This window comes from Ylistrum balloti, unplaced genomic scaffold (assembly GCF_031769215.1).
Source record: "Ylistrum balloti isolate Yb309-2 unplaced genomic scaffold, AGI_CSIRO_Ybal_v1 Utg370618, whole genome shotgun sequence".
Taxonomy (NCBI): domain Eukaryota; kingdom Metazoa; phylum Mollusca; class Bivalvia; order Pectinida; family Pectinidae; genus Ylistrum; species Ylistrum balloti.
In genome coordinates, this window is record NW_026782379.1 from 100,328 (window position 1) to 122,258 (window position 21,931).

Below are 21,931 nucleotides of genomic sequence, written 5' to 3' on the forward strand. Positions count from 1 at the left end.
GATTGACTGAAACAATGAAGTCTAATTTGTTATTGACATTCTCGATACTCCAAGGGTTACGATCACTTTCGCTATCGTATTGATGGCTTAAGAATTTTACTAGATGACGTATATTTCCATTTGATTTCAATACACACTCCTGTATTGACCGATTTTTATGACCAAACTCTCCCTCCCTCTCTCTCTCTCCCTCCCTCTCTCTCTCTCTCTCTCTCTCTCTCTCTCTCTCTCTCTCTCTCTCTCTCTCTCTGTGTGTGTGTGTGTGTGTGTGTGTGTGTGTGTGTGTGTGTGTGTGTGTGTGTGTTGTGTACTTGTGTGTGTGTGTTGTGTACTTCTATTCAAGTCAGGATCCTTGGTTTCAGATTCAGCTCTATCTTGAGAGCATGTCCGATGAACAACTCAAAGTCAACCTTTAAAATGTACACTAGTGAATCATATTCGAAAATCCAACTTGGTTCAACAATAGTGTGATTTGTTTATTTATCAGCGTCACCACCAATAAATCTATTCCCTCGCTCCTTTCTCTCCCTCTATACGTTTTTCTCCTCCCTACTTTTGTATCAACAGGTGCAAGTTGAAGTATAAAAACAAATGCGTGTTTTTAAAATCTGACATTGTGTGTATTATACAATGTTGAAAATTTTAGTAAAACTTAAAGAGTACCCTGAGTGTAATTATATATATATATATTTCATAAAACAATTGCTATATACAATGTATTAGGAATGTCCAGTATATTTGCTTATTGTGGTTATCTTCGTTTGACGAACTCAAATTATTACCCGGAAAATTTTGTAAACTTTTGTAATTTTTTGTGCTCTACAAGAAACAGTCGTCAGTCGTAGTTGTTTCACATCCTCCCCGTCTTTTCTTTTTCGAGAGTATCATAATTGGGAAGTCGGGTGGTGCGGTGATAACACACTCGCCTTTTACCTAGCCGTCCGGGGTTCGATTCCCACGGTAAGCGGTCACCTGCGCGACCACGTGGGGTTTCCCCGGGTACTCCGGTTTCCTCCTACAGTAAGACCCCTCGCGCGCTCCATCCAAGCCAACAAGAGTGATTAATATAAGTTGGAAAAACTGAATACAGTTTATTATTTATCATAATTGATAATATAAGACAGAATTCTTAGATCTAGGAACATATTTACCCGTATAGTACTAATTACACTGTCATTGTGAAGGCTTACGGTTAAGCCTTTCGTTATCCCTATGAATACCTTATCTGTAACACGACAAAGTCACAACACTCTTAATTAACCAGCGTTCTTTTTGATCTACAGTACTTTGACCAGTGATCACCAACAGGTAGTATCATTTCCACTGGTTTCCGAGCCTAATCAGCACAATTCATCGACAGATTTCTAAGAAATAACAAAAACTTCCATTTTTGTGAGCAGAGACGTCTAGGATGTGTTTTTTTTCTTTAAGTGGAAATGAATCCTCAGATTTTTCTCACTATTTTCTGGTGGTGTATGTGTGAGCAGAGACGTCTATGATGTGTTTTTTTTAAGTGGAAATGAATCCTCAGATTTTTCTCACTATTTTCTTGTGGTGTATGTGTGAGCAGAGACGTCTAGGATGTGTTTTTTTTCTTTAAGTGAAAATGAATCCTCAGATTTTTCTCACTATTTTCTGGTGGTGTATGTGTGAGCAGAGACGTCTAGGATGTGTTTTTATTTTCTTTAAGTGGAAATGAATCCTCAGATTTTCCATTTTTTCTTTACTTCAAATATTTTTTTATGTTCAGTCACTGAATGCTGGTAATACCTTTAACGACTACCGAGATACAACTCTCTAGATGACAAGACAACAGAATGTGAAGGAAGGATTAGATTTAATCTGTAAACAAACAAACAAACAAACAAATCACCCAAAGAACACCAACAGTCCTGATTTGTTTTGTAACAGAAAAGGCACTTGTTTGAATAATTGATTAGATTTCCATTCTGAAATAGGTACTCAAAACGAACGCATTATACTTGTTTGTGGGGTTTATCGCCCTGTGAACAGAGCGCATTGACATCCAACAAGGGCGTATCTGAAAAGTTTGCGCTAGTTTACAATTTTCTTTCTTTCTTTTTTTCTTTCTTTCTTTCTTTCTTTCTTTCTTTCTTTCATAGCAGTAAGAATGAAAAAAATATACGGATCACAAAAAATTAAACTTTGCATAATCGTATGGTACTTTTGAAAGTTTAACAACAAGTATATCAATGTGTAAATGACTCTCTGAAGGGAACAACCTAATGCAAATAATTAAATAAAACCAAAATCAAAATTAACGCTTACTTCCATTAAAACAAAAAGAATTTCACTGTAGTGAAAAAATATGTTATGTTGACATAATGCTTAATTATTTTCACTTTAAGTGTCTTAAGTTCAAGGTAAATATGGCCAATGCAATCTGGATGTTTCTTATCCGCCCTTTTTTTGATAATTAACAGAGTAATCTAAATGCCTACTGCATTGCATGCCTTATACTATTATAGGTAGAAACTAGTTGATGCATCTGATTTTATTTTCCCTTATTTGAAAAGAATTTTAATTACTGTAAGACAAAATGAATTCCACTTAAGTGAAATAAATTTGATGCACATTTCACCTTAATTCGAAACACACTGATTAAATGTTAAAATGGCCAAAATTTTCTAGCAATTTCATATTGGTTGTTGTATAAATGTACCAGTGTATGTCGATGTGTAGGCACATACTTAAATATCGAAGTCCTTGGTACAGTGGTTGTTCAGAAAACGTGTCTTTGAATTCATCGTTAAATTCCACGAACATTGAAAACAGATTTTGAGTACGTGTATTTTGATTTAAATTGGGTTTCACACCAGGATTTCATTTCTGCTGGAATTTTCCCAATATATATATATTTGAGACATATTTAAGATGTTCACGATATTTTTCATAGAGTCTTCTCATGACATTCTGTTATTTATCAATATTTGTGTTACCTCTAGATAAAATAGTATAAACATATAAACAGGGTAATGCTAAGCCAGTGAATATACGTAGAATGTCAATTCAGCTAAGTTAATTACATTCAGCTAAGTTAATGACAAGTCTCTTGAATATATTTACATACACATCAACCCCCTCCCCCGTTTTTTCTAAAATAAGAAAAAATGGAACCTCATATTTGTTGTTTCATGAGAAATAACCATTTTGAGACGGTCCCTATTATCTTCAGAAATCTCGCGATATCACGCAAGGTGCCCGTAAACATCCGGGCATTTCATGTTATTTCAAAAAGACCATGATTTCTCCAAACCGGGGACACTGATGGTCCATTGACAGAGGAAATTGTAATTTGAGACCATCAGAGATTGTCAAGGGAATTAACATAACAGGAAGAAGACATTTTGGTGTGATTATTCTCTCAGATATATATTTATTTGTAATATACTAACATTTTAAAGTGCGGATAATACCAGACCGTAAACATGGGATGTGCTGTTTCGGCCGATGACAAAGCGGCAGTGGAGAGATCGAAACAAATTGACAAAACTCTGCGGCAGGATCGCGAGAAGGCTGCAAGAGAAGTAAAGCTTCTATTATTAGGTAAGTAGTTATTACCAGTGTCTTAAACATAGTGATTGATGTGCTGAGAGCCTTAAACCTCTGTATGGTCCTCTCCATTTCCGGTAAAACAACTGTCATCGGTCGCGAACCCAACCCATGTCACAAATATGTTGTGACGCCGCAATATTCACATGCCTGTTAATTAAACACTTTCACGTTACATTTTTGTTTTACTGCTGTGAATATTATCTTATTTTATCGTCTCTCTCTTATGACATGAAATTTTGTAAAAGTCATTTGATTAAGATAAAATATAGGTCATACACTTAAATTTACAGGCAACACTTTGCAATTCTTTTTTTTATTAAAAGCAAGTTTCTCTTTATACAAAAAATTTTTTAATAGATTTAATGTATAGAAGGCCAAATGTACAATTCCAAAATAATTTTTCATGAATGCATTTCTATAAAAAGTTTTCAAATTTTAACTGATTTTACCTTGATGATTGAAATCTGATAATTTGCAATTCAGATTGTGACTTGTGTACTGGGGCATGGTTTTGATGTTATCATAGCTATCATTTTTCAATTACAACGGTTATGCTAATGCTGTTGGACCATGATTTCAAGTTACAGAACTGCTTTGTCAACATTAGTGTGACATTTTTTGGGATTAAACATCAAGGAAGTCTTTTCCTTTTTAAATACCAAAAAAATCTAGCATTATTAGGCTATGTACTGTTAATTAATTCATGGTGAGATTGACCACAAGGGAGTGACGAATAACTTATCAGAGTGAACGCAATAAAACCATTACCTAATTAATAGACATCATAATTCACTCCCTATTTCTATCACCTATTTGTTTCTAATTAAACAAAGTTTCTTCATAGTTGAGTGATCTGATAAACTGTGAACTGCAACTGTCAAGTTGTTTAATATTGTGCAATTCTAGCCAGCAAACTTGCTTGTGGTTTATAGTTTGATTTGAACCCATTTTTATAGAAATCTGAAGCAAGGACCCCAATTATTTCCAGAAAGTCCATACAAAGTATGCTGAAGGAGGACCCCATTTAATCAGAAAGGACCTCATTTATGAAATACCCAGCACCAACCTTGCTTTAGATCTGTCAAGGGCTGTCACTGTGTCTAGTATTTGAGAGAAAAAACTCTTTTATTGGGTGTTTATAGCTAGCCTTGTTTCAACATGTAACTATATTTTTTTTCTCTGTGTGTGTGTTGGGTGGGGTGGAGAGGGGAGGGGGTGATTTGTGATTTTTTGTCATAATTTGAAGAAATTATGTTAAATATGGCTTTAAAATGAAATTAATCATTTTTCAAAGACATGCATACAATCTAGGACAAAGTCAGCACTGTTATATAAAGAGTAAGACATCTGATGTATAAATTCAGCTGTAAATCATAATGTTTGATAGGGATACTAAGTAATCCTGGAGGTGACCAAGGAACTGGCCCTTTCATAGCTTAATTTTCTGTAAATTTCACATAGAAAGGCAAAAGCATTCTCAATCCCAGATCAATAAACTGGCATACACAGATCATTTTATTCAGCAAAGTTGTACCATTCATTGGGAAAATTCCAACAGGGAAAACAACCTTTTCAGGTGGTGGGTCAAGGAGGTCATCTGGATAAGGAAAGGACAAGGGGGTGAGGTGGTTGGAGCCACATACCTTCACATTCACGATAAAGTGCTAAACAAAGCACAGAAAACATTGTTACCATCTTGTGTGCTTTTTACCATCTCTTCACATTATTTTCACCTTAGTGTACATAGAATTACAGAACAGCTAAAAAAGCTGGTTTATTCCTTTGTATTTCTTAGCCTCGTACACTGGTCATTTGTCAGATGAAGATGACAATGTAGTTATCGAAACATAACACTGAAATCTTCTGTTGGTTGTGTTATAAGAACTTCTATTCTACTCTGTGACACCTATCAACTTTGCTGAAAACAACCTATTATGCTTATCTTGTCTAGGATTTTCTTTGTGTAAATCATGTGCTTTAGAAATGATTATGATGGGAAGCAGGAGTCATAATCAGATTGGTTTTGGATATATGTTGACATCATTGTTTGTTTTTTTTTTTTTTTTTGTTTATCCGGCATATGTAACTTTGGTTCTACTGTTGATATGGGCATGCTTTTTAATACAAGCCAAGAGATGCTATCTGTCATTTTAACATGTGTTCAACAGAAAGTCTAAAAATTTTCCTTTCTGAGTCATATGTTAATCATTTCTATACATCTTTTACAGAAGAAAGTGTTTTTTCTCCCGCCAGTGAGTAATTTCACCTCAAATTAGTGTCACATGCACCGATTTGAATAGACAATACCAAGTAGAAATTATCATGCCTTTGTACATTGTATATTAAAAGGATTTAGAATTGATAGATTGGTAAGTCTAATTGGTCATGGCTATTGTCGTGAACATGTCAGGGAATTAATTGAGAGAAAAAATGGCTTAAGACATTTTTTGACAATTATATTGATCTAGAACTTGCGATAGTTTTGGAGTTGACACATAATGCCAAATTTCTTTTGATTAGATAATATCATTGACCATAATTTGTTTCAGGTGCTGGAGAGTCTGGCAAGAGTACTATTGTTAAACAGATGAAGTAAGTACCAAATCATCCCACCCCGTCCTCAAAATGTCAGGGTTTGCAATCACTTCTGATTGGTTGATTTAACATTACTTTTGTGAGATTTTGGGCCAGAATCTGCAATAACAAAATTGCTTGCATATGTTACAGTGCATTGTTTAATTTCCAATGCCAACCTGTCCATGTTCCCAAAATGAACTTCTATTGAAAAAATTGAACTAATTAGTACTTAATGTAAAGTAGTTTCTGAATGTTCACATGTCTCTATGTTAAGATATCCTCACTATCAATTTAAGTTGTTATCTTCTTGATGTGATTTTAAAAATGAATATGAAGTTCTGACATGTCATTTAATAAATTTTGTAACTGATCCTACTCCTACTCATTTGGGCACTGCTGCTTGATTTTTTCAAAGTTTTTTTTATCCTACTATTGATTAAATTCTGCTCAATCGTGTCAAGTTCTTACTTCTAACTTAGTATGTACATGTCAAGTGTGAGAATTTTTAGAGAAGATTATTTAGAATGTGATGTGATGTGATGAAATAACCTGGAACGGAAATGTGTCAGTGAGGTGTATTATATATACAACAAAACAAATCAATACCAACCATCTAAAGATGGTGACGTCATTGTTGTGAGGAAGCTTAACATTTTATGGTTGAACATCCATCAACATGTGTATAATGTTGACGGTGATCAAATTATGGATAAACAGTATGCATAGAAAAACTTCATAAGAGGAGCAAATCTTCAGATTTAAACAACAACAGTATTGCTAGTTTGAAGTATTACCAATGTTAGAAATATTTAAAATTTACCTATATGTAATTTATGCCAACATACTTGTCTGTAATATCTATTCATTTTTATTCTACCAAACTAGAATTATCCATGAGAAAGGCTACTCACAAGAAGAATGTCTACAGTATAAGCCAGTTGTGTACAGCAATGCCATCCAGTCCATGATGGCAATTATCAGGGCCATGGGACAGCTCAAGATTGAGTTTGGCCACCCAGACAGAGCGGTCAGTTGAATTCTTATATTTTTAATTTTCTATGTGTGAGAGATATCTGTAGAGGAATGTGAATGGACAAGTTCATAAGTTTATCAAAAAAATGTCTTTTACTAGTACTGTTGCCACGGATACAGAAGTCGTGTAATTGCTGGATTTCATGTGGAAATTTAAAGGATCTATCAAAAGATGCCTGAGAAGTTATACTTAAACTCAAGAAGAAATGTGATATTGAAAAGAAAAAAATGAAATGTCACTTTATTTATGAGAAATCTTAGCACTACATGTCATTTTATAATTCATACAGTGATTTGGGATAACTTTAACCAAACCATGGGGATCAATTAAAGCAAGCTTAAGACAATTTGACAGTTATCATGGCATAAATATCATGTCTTATGATATACCATTGTTATTCACTTTAATATAAGCTTCATCTTTGTCAGACCAGACTCTTGGCAATCACATATTCTGTCTGCAGTATTGTAAACTGCTTTGTAAATAATATTTTTCATACAGCAATTCATATTTTTGTTAGGTGTTAATGAATACTCAGTGGTGTGAACTAGTACTGTGCACTGTCACCTATAGGCCTCCATCATTCAAAAAAGGAAAATTCACATGATTTAAAGAGAAAAACAAGATTTCTTTTCAAATGCGTTTGATGTTTTTGCATTATAAGCTAATCTATGTCTATCAGTTTAATATCAAGATTATGAAAGGTGTAAATTTTTCAGCCAATGTCGCCTACACAGGTATTGCATGAATAGGACCCTGATGATCAACTGAAATATTGATTGATGTCTATATAGCTAGTGTGTATATATGAACAGGTGGTTTTTCTAAATCACTGCTAGAACCTGATGATAAGGTTGGACATTACCTGGGGCTAGCTGTACGTTATAGCCATTCACAGGTCACATGTATTGGTCAGTTTGGCTGCAATGTTAACACAAAGCTTGCACACGCCCTTCATTATCAGGAATTCTTATCAATCCATTCCCTTTACCTCTTGATTAGTGTATTGTTGTTAAAAAGCATAAGCTAATCGTATGTAGTTCATGCTTCTTATAGTTCTGAATGAAAAAACATTTTGTAGATGAAAAATCATCCGGAAAGAAACAAGGTACATAGGCATGACTGAGGTATCGTGATCTATATAGTCATGTCCAAAGGTCATCAAGGTTGTTTATGATCGTGCTTCAACCAAGCTTGTACCAGTTACGGTAGATAAGTGTGTTACTGGTGTTTAGTTTTGACTTTAGGATTCTGTAAATAGAATTAGAAGGAAAAAATTATTTCACTTTCACTAAGAAACCCATTGTAAATTAAGTAAATCAGTCAGAATTAGTGTAACATTGTTGGGTTTTCTTTTTATAATAGTTAAAGCTGTTGATCGGTATAAACTTTAGAAGGGAACTTTAGCAGGGTCTGTCATTTATTTTTAAAAAATGGAATAAATCTATGCCAGTCATTTACCAGGACATTCTTACATGTCCTGTAGGATATATGAAGGCTGTTAACTGCAAAGTTCATACTGGTAATATAATATGGTGTTAAACTTATCCTGCACACTCAGCTTTACAACTGTCAATTAGGACATATACTCTTTCTATATGTCAAGTGTGCTTGACACTGTTTCAATTAATATCTGGTTAAGGTACTTTTGAAGTTTCTTGTATAAAATTAGGCAATATTAATTCTCAAAGATTATAGGAATGTGTTATGTTATTCATGTACTGTGTGTACTGGTATTCTGCTTATATTTATTCTATTGATGTTTTCTATATATATGTGTGTGTATCTTGTACAAAGTGATTCTCCTGTCTGTACATTTTGGCCATATTACTGATAAGATCAAATCTGAAAAAAGGACGAAAGGAAATTTATTGTAGATTCTTCAGTTCTGCCAACATCAGGAAGTTCTGATTTTGGTTTGTAAAATTTCAGGAATTATTAATGTCTTGGACCTTTTCCTATCTTGAAAATGATATATGTTGAAAGATGGTCAATAATATATATATAGATTCTTTGATGTAGAGATCAATAACTGAAATTGTGTATGTTGTGGTTAAGTAGGCATATGAGTGGACAGACAGAAAAAATAGGCTGATCAGCGTCATTGCTGCAGAGTCCACTCATACCTAGAAGGGAAAGGGAATCTTTGGTGACTCACTGTTGTCAGTGCTGATGTTTTCATGAATCACATGTAATTAGGAAAGGTGGGGCTATGCCAGCTTCTGACAACACATCAGAGACTGTCTTCATTTGATTTTTAAATTAATGCATAGCAAACAGTGATGATGATAAGCCCAAGAAATATTTCTTTTTAACCGTATTACACATCAATTAGTGTGTAGAGTCTGTCTCCATCATTTTTTACTGAAATCTAAATAAGGACAGGTATATCTTTAAACCTGCAATACTATCAAACCTTTGATTTAACAAAAACACATTTTAAAAAGGGAATTTTATTGTCAAACAAGTATATCTATAAAAGTAAACAAAGATTTGTTTTCTCCTCTATATAATGTCAATTGTCATGTTTGGAAAATAAATCTCATTGATTTATATTAAATTTCAGAACAGTTTCATTGCTGCCATTGTAAGGTAGAGATATATACATTACAGTACTAATTTGATGAACCTGATACCAGGAGTTGATGAGTTTAAGTTGGTGAATATGTTCAACATTGAGTATGGACAATTTTAGTGCATTATTTTCATATTTTAAAAAAAAGTGTGGTAGGGGAGGGGAATATTCAGTGATTTTAATTTCCTATTTGCAGACTAATATTTCCTGTAAAAAATTAGATGTTCATACTTCGTAATATAGCTGCATTTTCATGACTGTTAAAGGTTATGCATGGCTTGTTTCCTATATGATGTCTAGTTCAAGTACAGTCTATATATTATAACAACAAGTATTAGTTTTTGGCCTAATTAAGCACAATGGACACTAGCAAAATATTTGAGTGATTTTCGACACAGGAATTTTACAAATACATGTTCTTTTTATTGTTTCTGTCCATATATTGCATCATAGATAGTTATGTGATGTTGACTAAAGGAGCTTTGGTATGGGTGACAGGTGTCTATAATACAGATTTACATCTAGCTGAAACATAATAGATGGTACATAATAGTCACTATACATTTTATACACCTAGGTTCTATTATAGGATTTTTGTAGGTGTGTTGTGAGAATCAGCTTACCACTGATAACCTGGCATGTTAGATACAGTGATATCATCAGATGCAACATTAACCTGCCATCATATAATCATTGATAGAAAGCTGCCACAAGACTTACATTCATCACACTAGAACAGTATTTCATAAGATTAGAAGGGCTTAACTTCAAGGCTGTAGTGTTCCCTGTGTTAACATACACACATAAATACATCTATGTATATGACAGATCTAGAAAATAAGATAACATCATCAGGAAGATTGAGATGAAGGTATATATTCTCACAAGTAAGGCTGTATAGTACATTGACATGAAATAGATACTGGTGTTGTGATTGAAGAAAAAAAAAACGAAAAAATATTTAAGACAAATAATTATGAAATTGAGATGCTTGTGAACTATCATGCATAGATTTATTTTCTTATAATAGATAAACTACATTAATGTTGTTCTATATAGATAAATTTGGTTTGGTAAAAAATACCCAAAATTTAAAACTGGTACAGCGACTCACTTTATCTCACTGTAACTGTATCTGTCTTAAAAAGCAATAATCAAAAGAATGACAGGCTAAACTGAAAACTGTATTGTGCTGGCCATGGATGCATTATCTGGAAACAGGAAATGTTTATTGGAACATATTTACCTAACCCTGCCTTCCGCGTCATTGAAATGAAATTTAGTTATGTGTTACAATTGTATAGGGTGTTGAAGTCTGGCATTGTCTTGTGACTGTTTATTGCCCTAGTGTCAGGACTAATCAATGGAATACACGACTATCAACTTCAGGTGAAGTACCCTGGACAGCATTGATCACATGATAAACCTACATCAGGAGACTTATTGATGTTGAGAAATATTATACAACATACCATATAATGTATGGAGGTGGTTCTTGTATACCTCACACTTACATTGTAGGACTTAGGTCACAAAGGTATTGTAAAATACACATGTATGTATCCATCTTAAGCCAGAAATTGAGTACTTAAGTGATCTCATCAATCCATCAAATATATTTATTCATTTTCACTAGGGTATCAAAACATCATGTTATACACCTGTAACAGATCATACTTTTTTTTGTGAGTCAATTGACAGTTAAAGGTTAAAAAATCTTAATCAGAGTATCAACACTTACGTAATCTCTACACCTGATCAGATTTTGTAGATAATGGGTTAACACTAAAGGGTACAAGGTCACAATGAAGTTGACCAGTTTTGTTTAAAACCCTGTAGATTATGTCCATATTCCCACCATGATGTTGGAACAAGATTTTAGTAGTTGTGACATGATTATAAGTTCAGAGGTCACAGAAAAAGTTTTCCTGTCTTCAAGGACAAAGCAGATGCTAGTACAAAGGTCACACAAAAAGTTTTCCCATCTTCAAGGACAAAGCAGATGCTAGTACAAAGGTCACACAAAAAAGTTGTCCCATCTTCAAGGACAAAGCAGATATATTATTTTCTATTTTTTTTTTCTTCAAATATTGTACTTTCTTTTTTGTAGAAATATTTATGATATATATAAATATTTATATTTAAGTTTGGAGTGTCAAGTTTAGACAAGAGCAATAAAATGTATTGAGTATTTGATGCAGTCCCACAGTTAGAGAACTGTTCATTGTCCTGAAAGGAAATGGATGTTACCAGGGCAATATTCACATCACCAAGGTCACTGAAAGAGTTATCAGTTGAAAGGTGTAGAAAGGAGATAAATTGTTTCAGAAAATCAATAGGCTCTGTTTCTGATGTCCATTTTTACTGCACTTAGACAATATTATGGAATTTAGCGGGGACTTCTGGTGGATACTATTTTTGGATTAGATGAGAGGGTTTTGACGCAAGTATAAGTGTAACAAACTGTAAATGGGTTCACTAGACTCCATTTAAGTGTACATTTCTGTACTTTTTGAAACAAAATTGTTTACTACAAGATGATAGGGATTATGGTTGTGTTACCACTTTGTCTTTGTGTCTGTAGTGGAAAAAATGAATTCACAACAACTGACTAGCTATATCTACTGATCCTAATATAGAGAAAGTCTGGATATGACTATGTTGAACCTATGTAGAGATCAATGCTCTCCCATCTGTCACTTTCACTGTCATTAAATATATAGCTGTAGTCCTGGTTTGGAACTTTTGCCACATTTTTGCCTCAACATCCTGTTCTGAACTGTTGACATTAGATTTTTTGGTTGTCACTGTAGAAAACAGAATTTGTCCCAACAGTAACAGTCTGTGTGTGCATCGATCTTCATCTGGTGAGCCATAGCTCTGGAATGTGCCTCCAAACTATCACACCAGTTTTGTTGATGTTTTTTTTTCTATTTTATGTACCAATAGATGCTTTAATTTCAGTCCATGGATTAAAAACCCTGACTGCATATTTCCTGCTCAGAAAAAGGGTTATGTTCACAAAATTACAAACATTTTGATGGATGTACCCTAAGCCTACAAGAACATACCTTTTTCCAGCAATTTGTAAATTTGATACATCAGTATCAGAATAGTGACTATAAGATAAAGATGAGAAAGGCAGTTTTAAAACTGAATATGGTTCATGGTAATATATTATACCCCCAGTACTGTATACTTGTAGAGAGAAATAGAGAAAGATGACCCCCATCATAGCAACATGTACTTAGGATTGAGCTGGCTATGTGAAGGTGTAGATGAAAGGCAATTCTAGCTTATCTTATGGAAATCATGTAGCAAGCTCCTGTTAGATGAGGGTCAGGCATGTAAACCATACATTGTATAGCATGCCACACATAATAGGTTAAATGATATTTAATGGGTATTGTACATCCACGGATCAGAAACATTGTTACCATTAAAACATGAGTACGTGTTTACATGTGTTGTTTTGGCTCTTATTGTATCAGCACTACATGAATATTTTTAACATAATGTACATATGTATGTGGTATTAGGTACAGGTGATTTGGAAAAAAGCTTATATTTAACATGTATATAATAATGTATCAGTTTCAATTCAAAATTCTGTTGAAATCAAACTCAACATATCTGATACTGGTAGGCATTTTGTATTTGGTATATATACTGTGAGTTTGATTTCACACAATAATTCAAAACTCCATTCAGGAAGAATACAATGTGTATATAAACATTCCTCAGGTGAGCACAGCTTTTACATATCCTCTTACAAACTTATTAGCCTACTATTTACTATATTGTGTTTTGCAACAAAGGACTCCATGAATTACAATTGAAGAAATCCTGTCTTTACCAAACAACACAGGTATTCACATTGTATTTGGTCCTATATATTATTTGTCCACATTGTAAATATTTATCTAGACAAGGCTGTTTTTAACAACATTCTATTATAGAGATTTAAAACAATTAATAACATAAGATTTGGCACAAAACAATTGTTTTCAACTTGGGTGTCAATATGAGCAGAATTTCCATATAAGGGCACAACCATATTAGCCTATTTTTTGTCATGTTTTGTAAAGATTTCATGCATAACACAAAATGCACTTTGAAATATAAATTAGAAATTTTAATGGTTGGTACATTTTAAGTATGGAAGGTGACATAAAGTACTTCAAGTCAATAAAATACTCCCAAGTTTAGATTTTATGCTTCCATTGGGTACATTTAAAAAAGATTCCTTTTGTGTGATATAGTATATACATTGTAATTAAGAAGCACTAACGTAGTCTTATTGCACTGTCAAGTGAAATATTTTTAGAACTCATCAAAAGAATGATATAAAAATAGGGTATCTGCTTGGGAAAATGGCACTTTGTGGGACAAAAGAGGAAAATTTATGAATAAAGAATACTGGTTTTTGTGTCTTAACAAAAAACAATGTTTCAGAAAATAGGAATTTTATGACTCCATTTGGAAAGATAAGTCATGTTAGTTAGTGTTTAACCACCTACATATCATCAGCTTATTGCTTGTTACTTCTCACCAATTACAGTTGGTGTCATCTGTTGATGTATGGTAGTGGTCATTATCTGCGCTCTGTTGAACTAAAACAAATATGGACTGAAATTTATTGGCAGGAAAAACATTTGAAACCTTTGTTTTGCAGAACTGTGTGTTAATTTATATCAGCTGACTATGTTGATTTGAAACGGTATAATTGGTAACATCATCATTATTCTGAGATGCCAGTCAGATGTAGTTACAGAAATCATGGAAACAATGACCTAAATAGATATAGATTTTGATATTACAATACTGTAATTTAATTTTATGTCATGCTGAGACACTTCCCATCCTTGTCTGCGAGTGAAACTATATACATGTATAAGGAAAAGAAAAAGCTTTCCTGTCATCCATGAAATTTTTAAATGGAAAGAATTTGCACATTTGATGTTTTATTGTTTATGATCCCATCCCTCTAAGATGGTATAATTGCCTTTTTCTGTGATATGTCAGCAGTCTGTCTGTCATGCCTCCTTAAACAATTCTTATTGTCACAATTACTTGTTCTGAATCAATATTTCTTTAAAAAAAAAAGAATAAAAAAACAAAAAGCTGATATGGCCTACACAGGTGGTAATTTTAAATCTTTAGTAATCATGGATGGATCTATCAAAAATTATGATATGTGATATTGTTGTCATTTTGTTGACAGCATTTGGTCAAAATTGTTTTCCAATTCAAACAATTAGTATTTGTTTTTGGATATTTCATTATGTAAACACAACAATGTTGTTTGTGAAAATAGTTTCTTCAAATGGAGGTTAGTGGTTGATTATCCTTTGAAATGTTAGATGATATGTTTTTCCCTTTATTTTAGGAGGATGCCCGCCAGCTGTTTGCTTTGACAAACAACACTGACGAGGGAGAGCTCTCTTCTGAATTGGCGGCTATCATGAAGCGACTGTGGAAGGATTCTGGAGTACAGGAGTGCTTCGGCCGGTCACGGGAGTACCAACTCAACGACTCTGCAGAATAGTAGGTCAAATTAAAGTGATTTATCTAGAATGTAGGCTCCTGTTACAGTAACACCACATTTTCTGACACTTTGTTTTGTTCTTTCACCATCATTTTAAGAAGATAGTGAATAAAGTGTACATAGTTATAGTTATAGTGACATAGATGTATTGTACAGTATTCATCATGCCTTTAACAACCTTGATTATTTAAGGCACAACGGTCCTGATTATTTCGGAGTCACTTAAAAACTATATTCCCACCTAAACAGAAGGCAGAACGGTCCTGATATTTCTGTTTTCCTTATCACTTATCATTTCTGTGTCTTCAGGTCTTTATTAACAAAAAGATTCTGTATTTAATGGAAATACTAATGAAGAATATTCCCAAAACTCCACTCTCTCTGAATTCTTCAATTCTGATATTCTAATGCATATTTGATTTTGGTTTTCTCTAGTTACCTGAACTCCCTAGAGAGAATATCACAATCTGGCTACATTCCCACAGAACAAGATGTGCTGAGGACGAGAGTGAAAACAACAGGCATTGTGGAAACACATTTCACATTTAAAGATCTTCATTTTAAGTAAGTATCTCTATCCAAGGTGTGTTTACTGTTTTCACACTAATACACATGTTTTGTGGGCTCCTAGATATGATTATGTGTTTGGTAAATACATGATAATGTGCTAGTGCACTTCATGGACAGGAGAGCGATATCCATGTTCATCCAGCTACAACAGGGAATGGAAGCAAGACATACACCTATTGGAATGTCAGTACCCAAGGTTTGGAAGTTGTGTTTAGATGGACAATTTTATAAAAACATTCATAGAGCTACCAAATTTGTCATATAATTAGATGTAAAGGTGTGCAACTCCCATCAGAACATAGAGATTTTGATTTTTCTTGTCTGAGGATGTCTCTTTCTGGAGTAAAAAGTAAAATTTAGGTGGATCCAGGGAATTGTAGAAGAATTGTATATAAGCTCATGCTTTGTAGTGGTGTAACAAAATAGGTTGACTTACCAATGTATTGCGATAGCTTTGCTCTCAATAGCAATAGGTCGATAGCATATTTTCAAGTCGATAAATATCAACATAGTTTATTCAGCTGTCGATTGTTAACCATGGTTTTTTTTATAACAAAACAAAATGCTATTTGTAGGTAAGATTTTATAAGAGTTATAGCCATATGATTGCAAGCCTTTGTATCTTTATGAAAGCGCCTTTGGGACCTCAATCGAGATAAGGCTAATTACACGAATGGCACATTCACCTACTTAGAATGGAAACAGAATTTTAAGCACAAGTTGTTACATCGATGAGATTTTATGTATTAAATAATTGTTACATTGCTATTGTTTTCAATATGATCTAATTGAATCCACAAACTACAACAGGGGAGGTGGTGATTTCTTTAAATCCGGGTCCATGTTTTAAACCCAGCCTTGAAATTACCCATTTCCATTAACAACATGGCAGGAGGTAGCGACATTTTGAAAATCGTTTCCAATAAAAACAAAACAGCATTAAGAAAGCATTTTTGTTATGTGAACATTAATGATAAATCGTCACAAAACATATCCCTATTAAAGTACCGTTTATGAAATTACAGGCACTTTTTATTTGGATAATAGCTGTATTATCCTACCTTTAGTTACAAGAGTTATACTATATATTTTTTGACACTGCTCAGCCAATGATGTATAAAGAGTTTCAAACCAAAACACCATACAATTGTTGAATTAATTAATCATCTGTTAAAACATGAAACAAGTTTGAAATAAAGAGGAATTATACTAAATTTATTGTAAAACCAAAGCTAATATGTACACATTAGTCTTAAGTCCAGCTGTGTAGGAGTTTAACTACAAATATCACAGAATAGCATGTTTATGTTAAGAATGAATAATTTGAAAATATATTTAAGTGTAAGGAATATATAACCTACTTGATTGTATGGAAATTGTAAATATTTAGCATTTGCTAAATTGAGCACTCTGGTACATTAAAATGGTTAGTGACTTTGCTTTATTTCTGTGTTAGAAAACATATTTTAATTACCCAAAAAAACTGTTTCACAACAATATCAAACTAGTAATTTTACTTTTGCAATACTGTCCTGATTTTTTCTGTCCTCAATAGTTACTCCTAATTCTTTGGGTGTTACTATGTATTGTGAAAAAATGTTATTTAATAGGTAATACCAGTTTTCCAGCTTATTGACTGGAGAGACATATAATTTAAGTAATTCTTTAGCACATCCTTAGAATTATGCATTAACAAGGGAGCACTGATTTGAATTTGTTTACAGAATGTTTGATGTGGGAGGTCAGAGGTCAGAAAGGAAGAAATGGATCCATTGCTTTGAGGGTGTGACAGCTATCATCTTTATTGTTGCCATGAGCGAGTATGATCTCACATTGGTGGAGGACCAGGAAATGGTTGGTAGATAAACAAAAACTTCCCCATGTTAGTTGTAATCTTTCGTGAAAGATACTATTCTAATCGATTGTTATTCTTTTGGCACAATAACATGACAAAGTAAATTGACTGACCAGCCGCCTCCTATGTTATAGGAATATGTGCCAAGTTAATTTACATTTCCCTTTTAATTGTCAATCTTTCACTATAATATCCTAATTGCCAAGTGTATCAAGTGATGATACAGTATCTTAATGTTAATTTTCGTCAAGGTATTTAACTGTTTTTCCTGTTAAAATGTGATATGTCTGTGACAGGTCACATGTGTGAATTAAGTGAAATCATTAAAACAATAAAGGTCCTATCTTATTTTTATCAGTTGAACCTTTTATCAGTATATACTGAGTACATTATGGATGAAACGCAATAAGGTATTGCTTCCTGTGTATGTGTACATGACCTAGATTGGTGTCAGCTGATGTCTACATATGGCTTATTATGTGAGGACTTTACTTTATTAAGAAATGCTCAGTTGAACAAAAAGTAAAATACTAAAATAGAAGTTTGTAATTGAAGTATTCTTTATCTTTTTGTTGTCTGATTAGACATGAAGACTAGTCTCATCCTTGATTTCCTGTAGGGCATCTGAATTGATTACCTGTATAATGGAAGGGACATAACTCTGACACATGACTGTTAGGCAAATCTATTGTCTGTGTGTGATTTTCAATACAGTTAATTTCTGTTATTTCAGAACCGGATGATGGAAAGTATGAAGCTGTTTGATTCAATCTGTAATAATAAGTGGTTCACTGATACTTCAATCATCCTCTTCCTCAACAAAAAGGACCTTTTTGAAGAGAAAATTAAGAAGTCTTTCCTCACCATTTGTTTCCCAGAGTTTCAAGGTTTGTGTGATTTACAATAGTGATGCTGAACTAAAAATAGACAAAGTAAATTATTTGTTAATATTTGTAGAGATACTTTGTCAGTTAAGTCTCCAAGGGATACTTTTGGTCAAGGCTGATAAATGTAAATGATATATAAGGTAGACAATTTTGTTTTGCAGTTTTGATGTTTAAGGAGATATCCATATTGTAGGATAGATTGTGATGCTCCACTAACTGCGTTGTAATTTGTAAGCAGTTACCGTTATCTTCATTGCAAAAGCTTTCCTTTCTGAGTAGAAATAATTCCATTGCATAATGAAATTCTCTTTCATAGGGGAGAACAACTATGAACAAGCAGCAACTTATATCCAGGTGCAGTTTGAGAATTTGAACAAACGTAAGGAAACAAAGGAGATTTACACTCACTTTACCTGTGCCACGGACACCAATAATGTCCAGTTTGTGTTTGATGCAGTCACAGACGTCATCATCAAGAACAATCTCAAAGACTGCGGTCTGTTTTAAAGGTAGGTGTGAACAAAAGAGAGAGAGTTCAAGAGAAGAAGAAAAAACATGAAAAAAATGCTATGGTTTCCAGCGTAAAAAGAAAAATTCCATTTTTGTAGTGATTCTGAAACCTTTTGATATATGAATGAAATGTAGTTTTAATTGTTCCAACATACCCAGGATTCCTTGTAACATGGAAGGTGTATGAACACTTTTCCCATGATGAGAACTTATGATGATATGGATATTTCGCATCTCTAGTATTTGTATGGTATTATAGCCACAATAATGTCCACTAGAATTATAACATTGTATGATAATATCTAACTAGCCCAATAATGGAACAAAAGATCAATAATTCTTTATCAATTGGGGTACACCAGAAGATTATCTCGACACTCAAGGTAAGATTTTTAAGGTGCCAAACACTGAGTGTCTTGTGGCTGGACGTGGGATACCCATATCTTAATGTTCTTTTAATCTGACAATATAAGTGTGTGGTTACCATGACATTCCTCCAATCACATGTTACAAGGTTTGCTATTAAATTTCATACATTTTTGTCTCGGGGTCGATGTCAAGGTCAATATCATTAGTTAAAGAAATTTGTCAAACAATTATATTATGAAAAAATGTATGAGATTGAGGGCACCTATGTTTAACACTTTCTTGTTTGTTGCAATCTCAAAGTTACATTATTGCTGTCAACTTTACTGATTTACAGCTTGTTTGTTGCAGGAGTTTTTTAAGAGCAGGACAAACATCATTCTAACACTCCCTGAGACAGCAGAGATGTTTTGACCAAACAAGTATTCCTCATCAACTAGGCTTCTGCAGAATGTGCATAACAGTGGCCACACTGACCTACTTATGTCATGGATTTTGTGACCTATTTTTTATATAAATGTGAAATTGACAGATGTCACGTAGTGTAAAGACATTGACCTGTGTGTCATGTTATGTGCTGTTGAAGGGTATGTGGATACCTGTAATCACATGGCTGGAGTACGGTTCAGGCCAGGCGCCAGGGCATTGACACTCTGTCATTGTAACTATGTGTTGCTGTGTGTTCAGTATTTGTAAGAGTTCTGTACTATCAAATTATAAAACAGCAACAAGCCATAGCATTGTGATTGTTCCAACACAGTTTAGTCCCTGAAGACAGATATTGTATTTGCATGTGTTTTATAGATATCACTATATTAAGACTGAAAACATTCTCCATTATGAAACTTCTAATATGAGCATAGAACATCGTGTTTGTAAAAATATGCAGACATATTTTTTTTTAAATAGATCAAACCGAAAACTGCTGAATATTTCCTTTTTGCGAAAAATGATCTGATTTTCTCCTGAAATTTTTTTTGTAAAGAATCAACTTCTGATCAAAGTTCAATGGTAAACTGACTGTAGATGCTCAAGATAAAAATGCTTTCCAAACATACATATGTAAAATATTTTATTTCATCAGCAAAAATTCACCGATTATCTTCCTGTTGCTGAAGTGTGGAGAGAACATGTTATTTTTAAGGCACAGTCACCAAGTACACAGTACATGTAGATATTGTAAAAGGTTAACATGTACTTTTGTGTTTTATTTAAAACAAGCTTTGAAGTATTGACATTTACTAGTATAATCATTCATCTCGAGATATTAGATTAGGAAACATCCACAGACTGATGTGGTATAATGGCATTATCTTATATGTCTATTTACACTGGGTGCTGTTGTTCAATATCACTTTGATATTTTATGGAATTTCTCGTAGTGGTTTTTTAAACTGCTGTGACAGTTAGATAAAAATCACAAGTCCCTCTTGTTTTAATGATTGAGAATATTTCTTTTTAATGTTTGATTTTTCAAAAGAACAATACGAAAGTTTGGATTATTTCTAGTTGACTGTGGCATTTTATCAAAATGGTAGAATTCACCTGTCTATAATTGTAAGTATGAACCAGCACAATAGCCAGTGGTTGGTGATCGTGTTCAATACAGTCTTGCTGGAGTTTAGAGACAATGACAAGGCTTTTATTCTGGACCAATCACAGTCTGTCATGTATTTTTGATAGAGAAATGTTGCCAGTATACTGTTGATTAGTGATACAAAGAATGTTACTTACCTATTGTAGGTGATATTCTACCTATCACAGGTGATTTACCCATCACAGGTAAATTACGAGTTCTATATGATTTAACCATCTTAGGTAAATTACTCATTCTGTATGATCTGCCTATCAAAAGTAAATTACCCTTTCATGTTATTTACCTATCATAGGTAAATTACCTGTTCTGTATGATTTACCTGTCATAGGTAAATTACCTGTTCTGTATGATTTACCTGTCATAGGTAAATTACCTGTTCTGTATGATTTACCTGTCATAGATAAGCTGCCCTTTCTCAGTGATTGACCTATCATGAGTAATTTATTCAGTGCATGTGATTTGCCAGTTATTGCAAATTTACCTATGGTAGACCATTCACTTTTAAGTAATTTACATGTCGCATGTAATTTACCTATCCTAGGTAATTCATACATCATAGCTTAGCTGTTATGGATGACTTACCTGTGGGAAGTGAATTACTTAAGGTGATAACACACTTGGTATTGGTAAAAATTACCTGGCGTGAGTGACCACTTACCTGTTGTAAGTAACTATGTGCAATTGTAAATACACAATGTGAATTGTAAACTATTATTTTACGAATGAATGGGGTGTGCCTGTGAGCTATTTTGTGCAATTATTTATTTATGTGTTTGTAGAACTTTGCTGGTTTTTAGTCTGATGTCAGGCATTCGTGAATGGTTTGGTGTTTTCACT

At 33.5% G+C, this 21,931-nt stretch overlaps 1 protein-coding gene across 1 annotated transcript; it reads left to right on the forward strand.

Moving 5' to 3' along the window:
• The first annotated feature begins 3,257 nt into the window (after positions 1 to 3,257).
• LOC132557053 (guanine nucleotide-binding protein G(i) subunit alpha) lies at positions 3,258 to 21,380 on the forward strand. The gene is made up of 9 exons (XM_060221533.1): positions 3,258 to 3,567; positions 6,126 to 6,168; positions 7,039 to 7,180; positions 15,151 to 15,308; positions 15,745 to 15,873; positions 17,604 to 17,733; positions 18,468 to 18,621; positions 18,938 to 19,130; positions 19,849 to 21,380. The coding sequence occupies exons 1-8, from the start codon at positions 3,450 to 3,452 to the stop codon at positions 19,126 to 19,128; spliced, it is 1,065 nt and encodes a 354-aa protein (XP_060077516.1). The 5' UTR covers positions 3,258 to 3,449; the 3' UTR covers positions 19,129 to 19,130; positions 19,849 to 21,380.
• Positions 21,381 to 21,931: the final 551 nt, after the last annotated feature.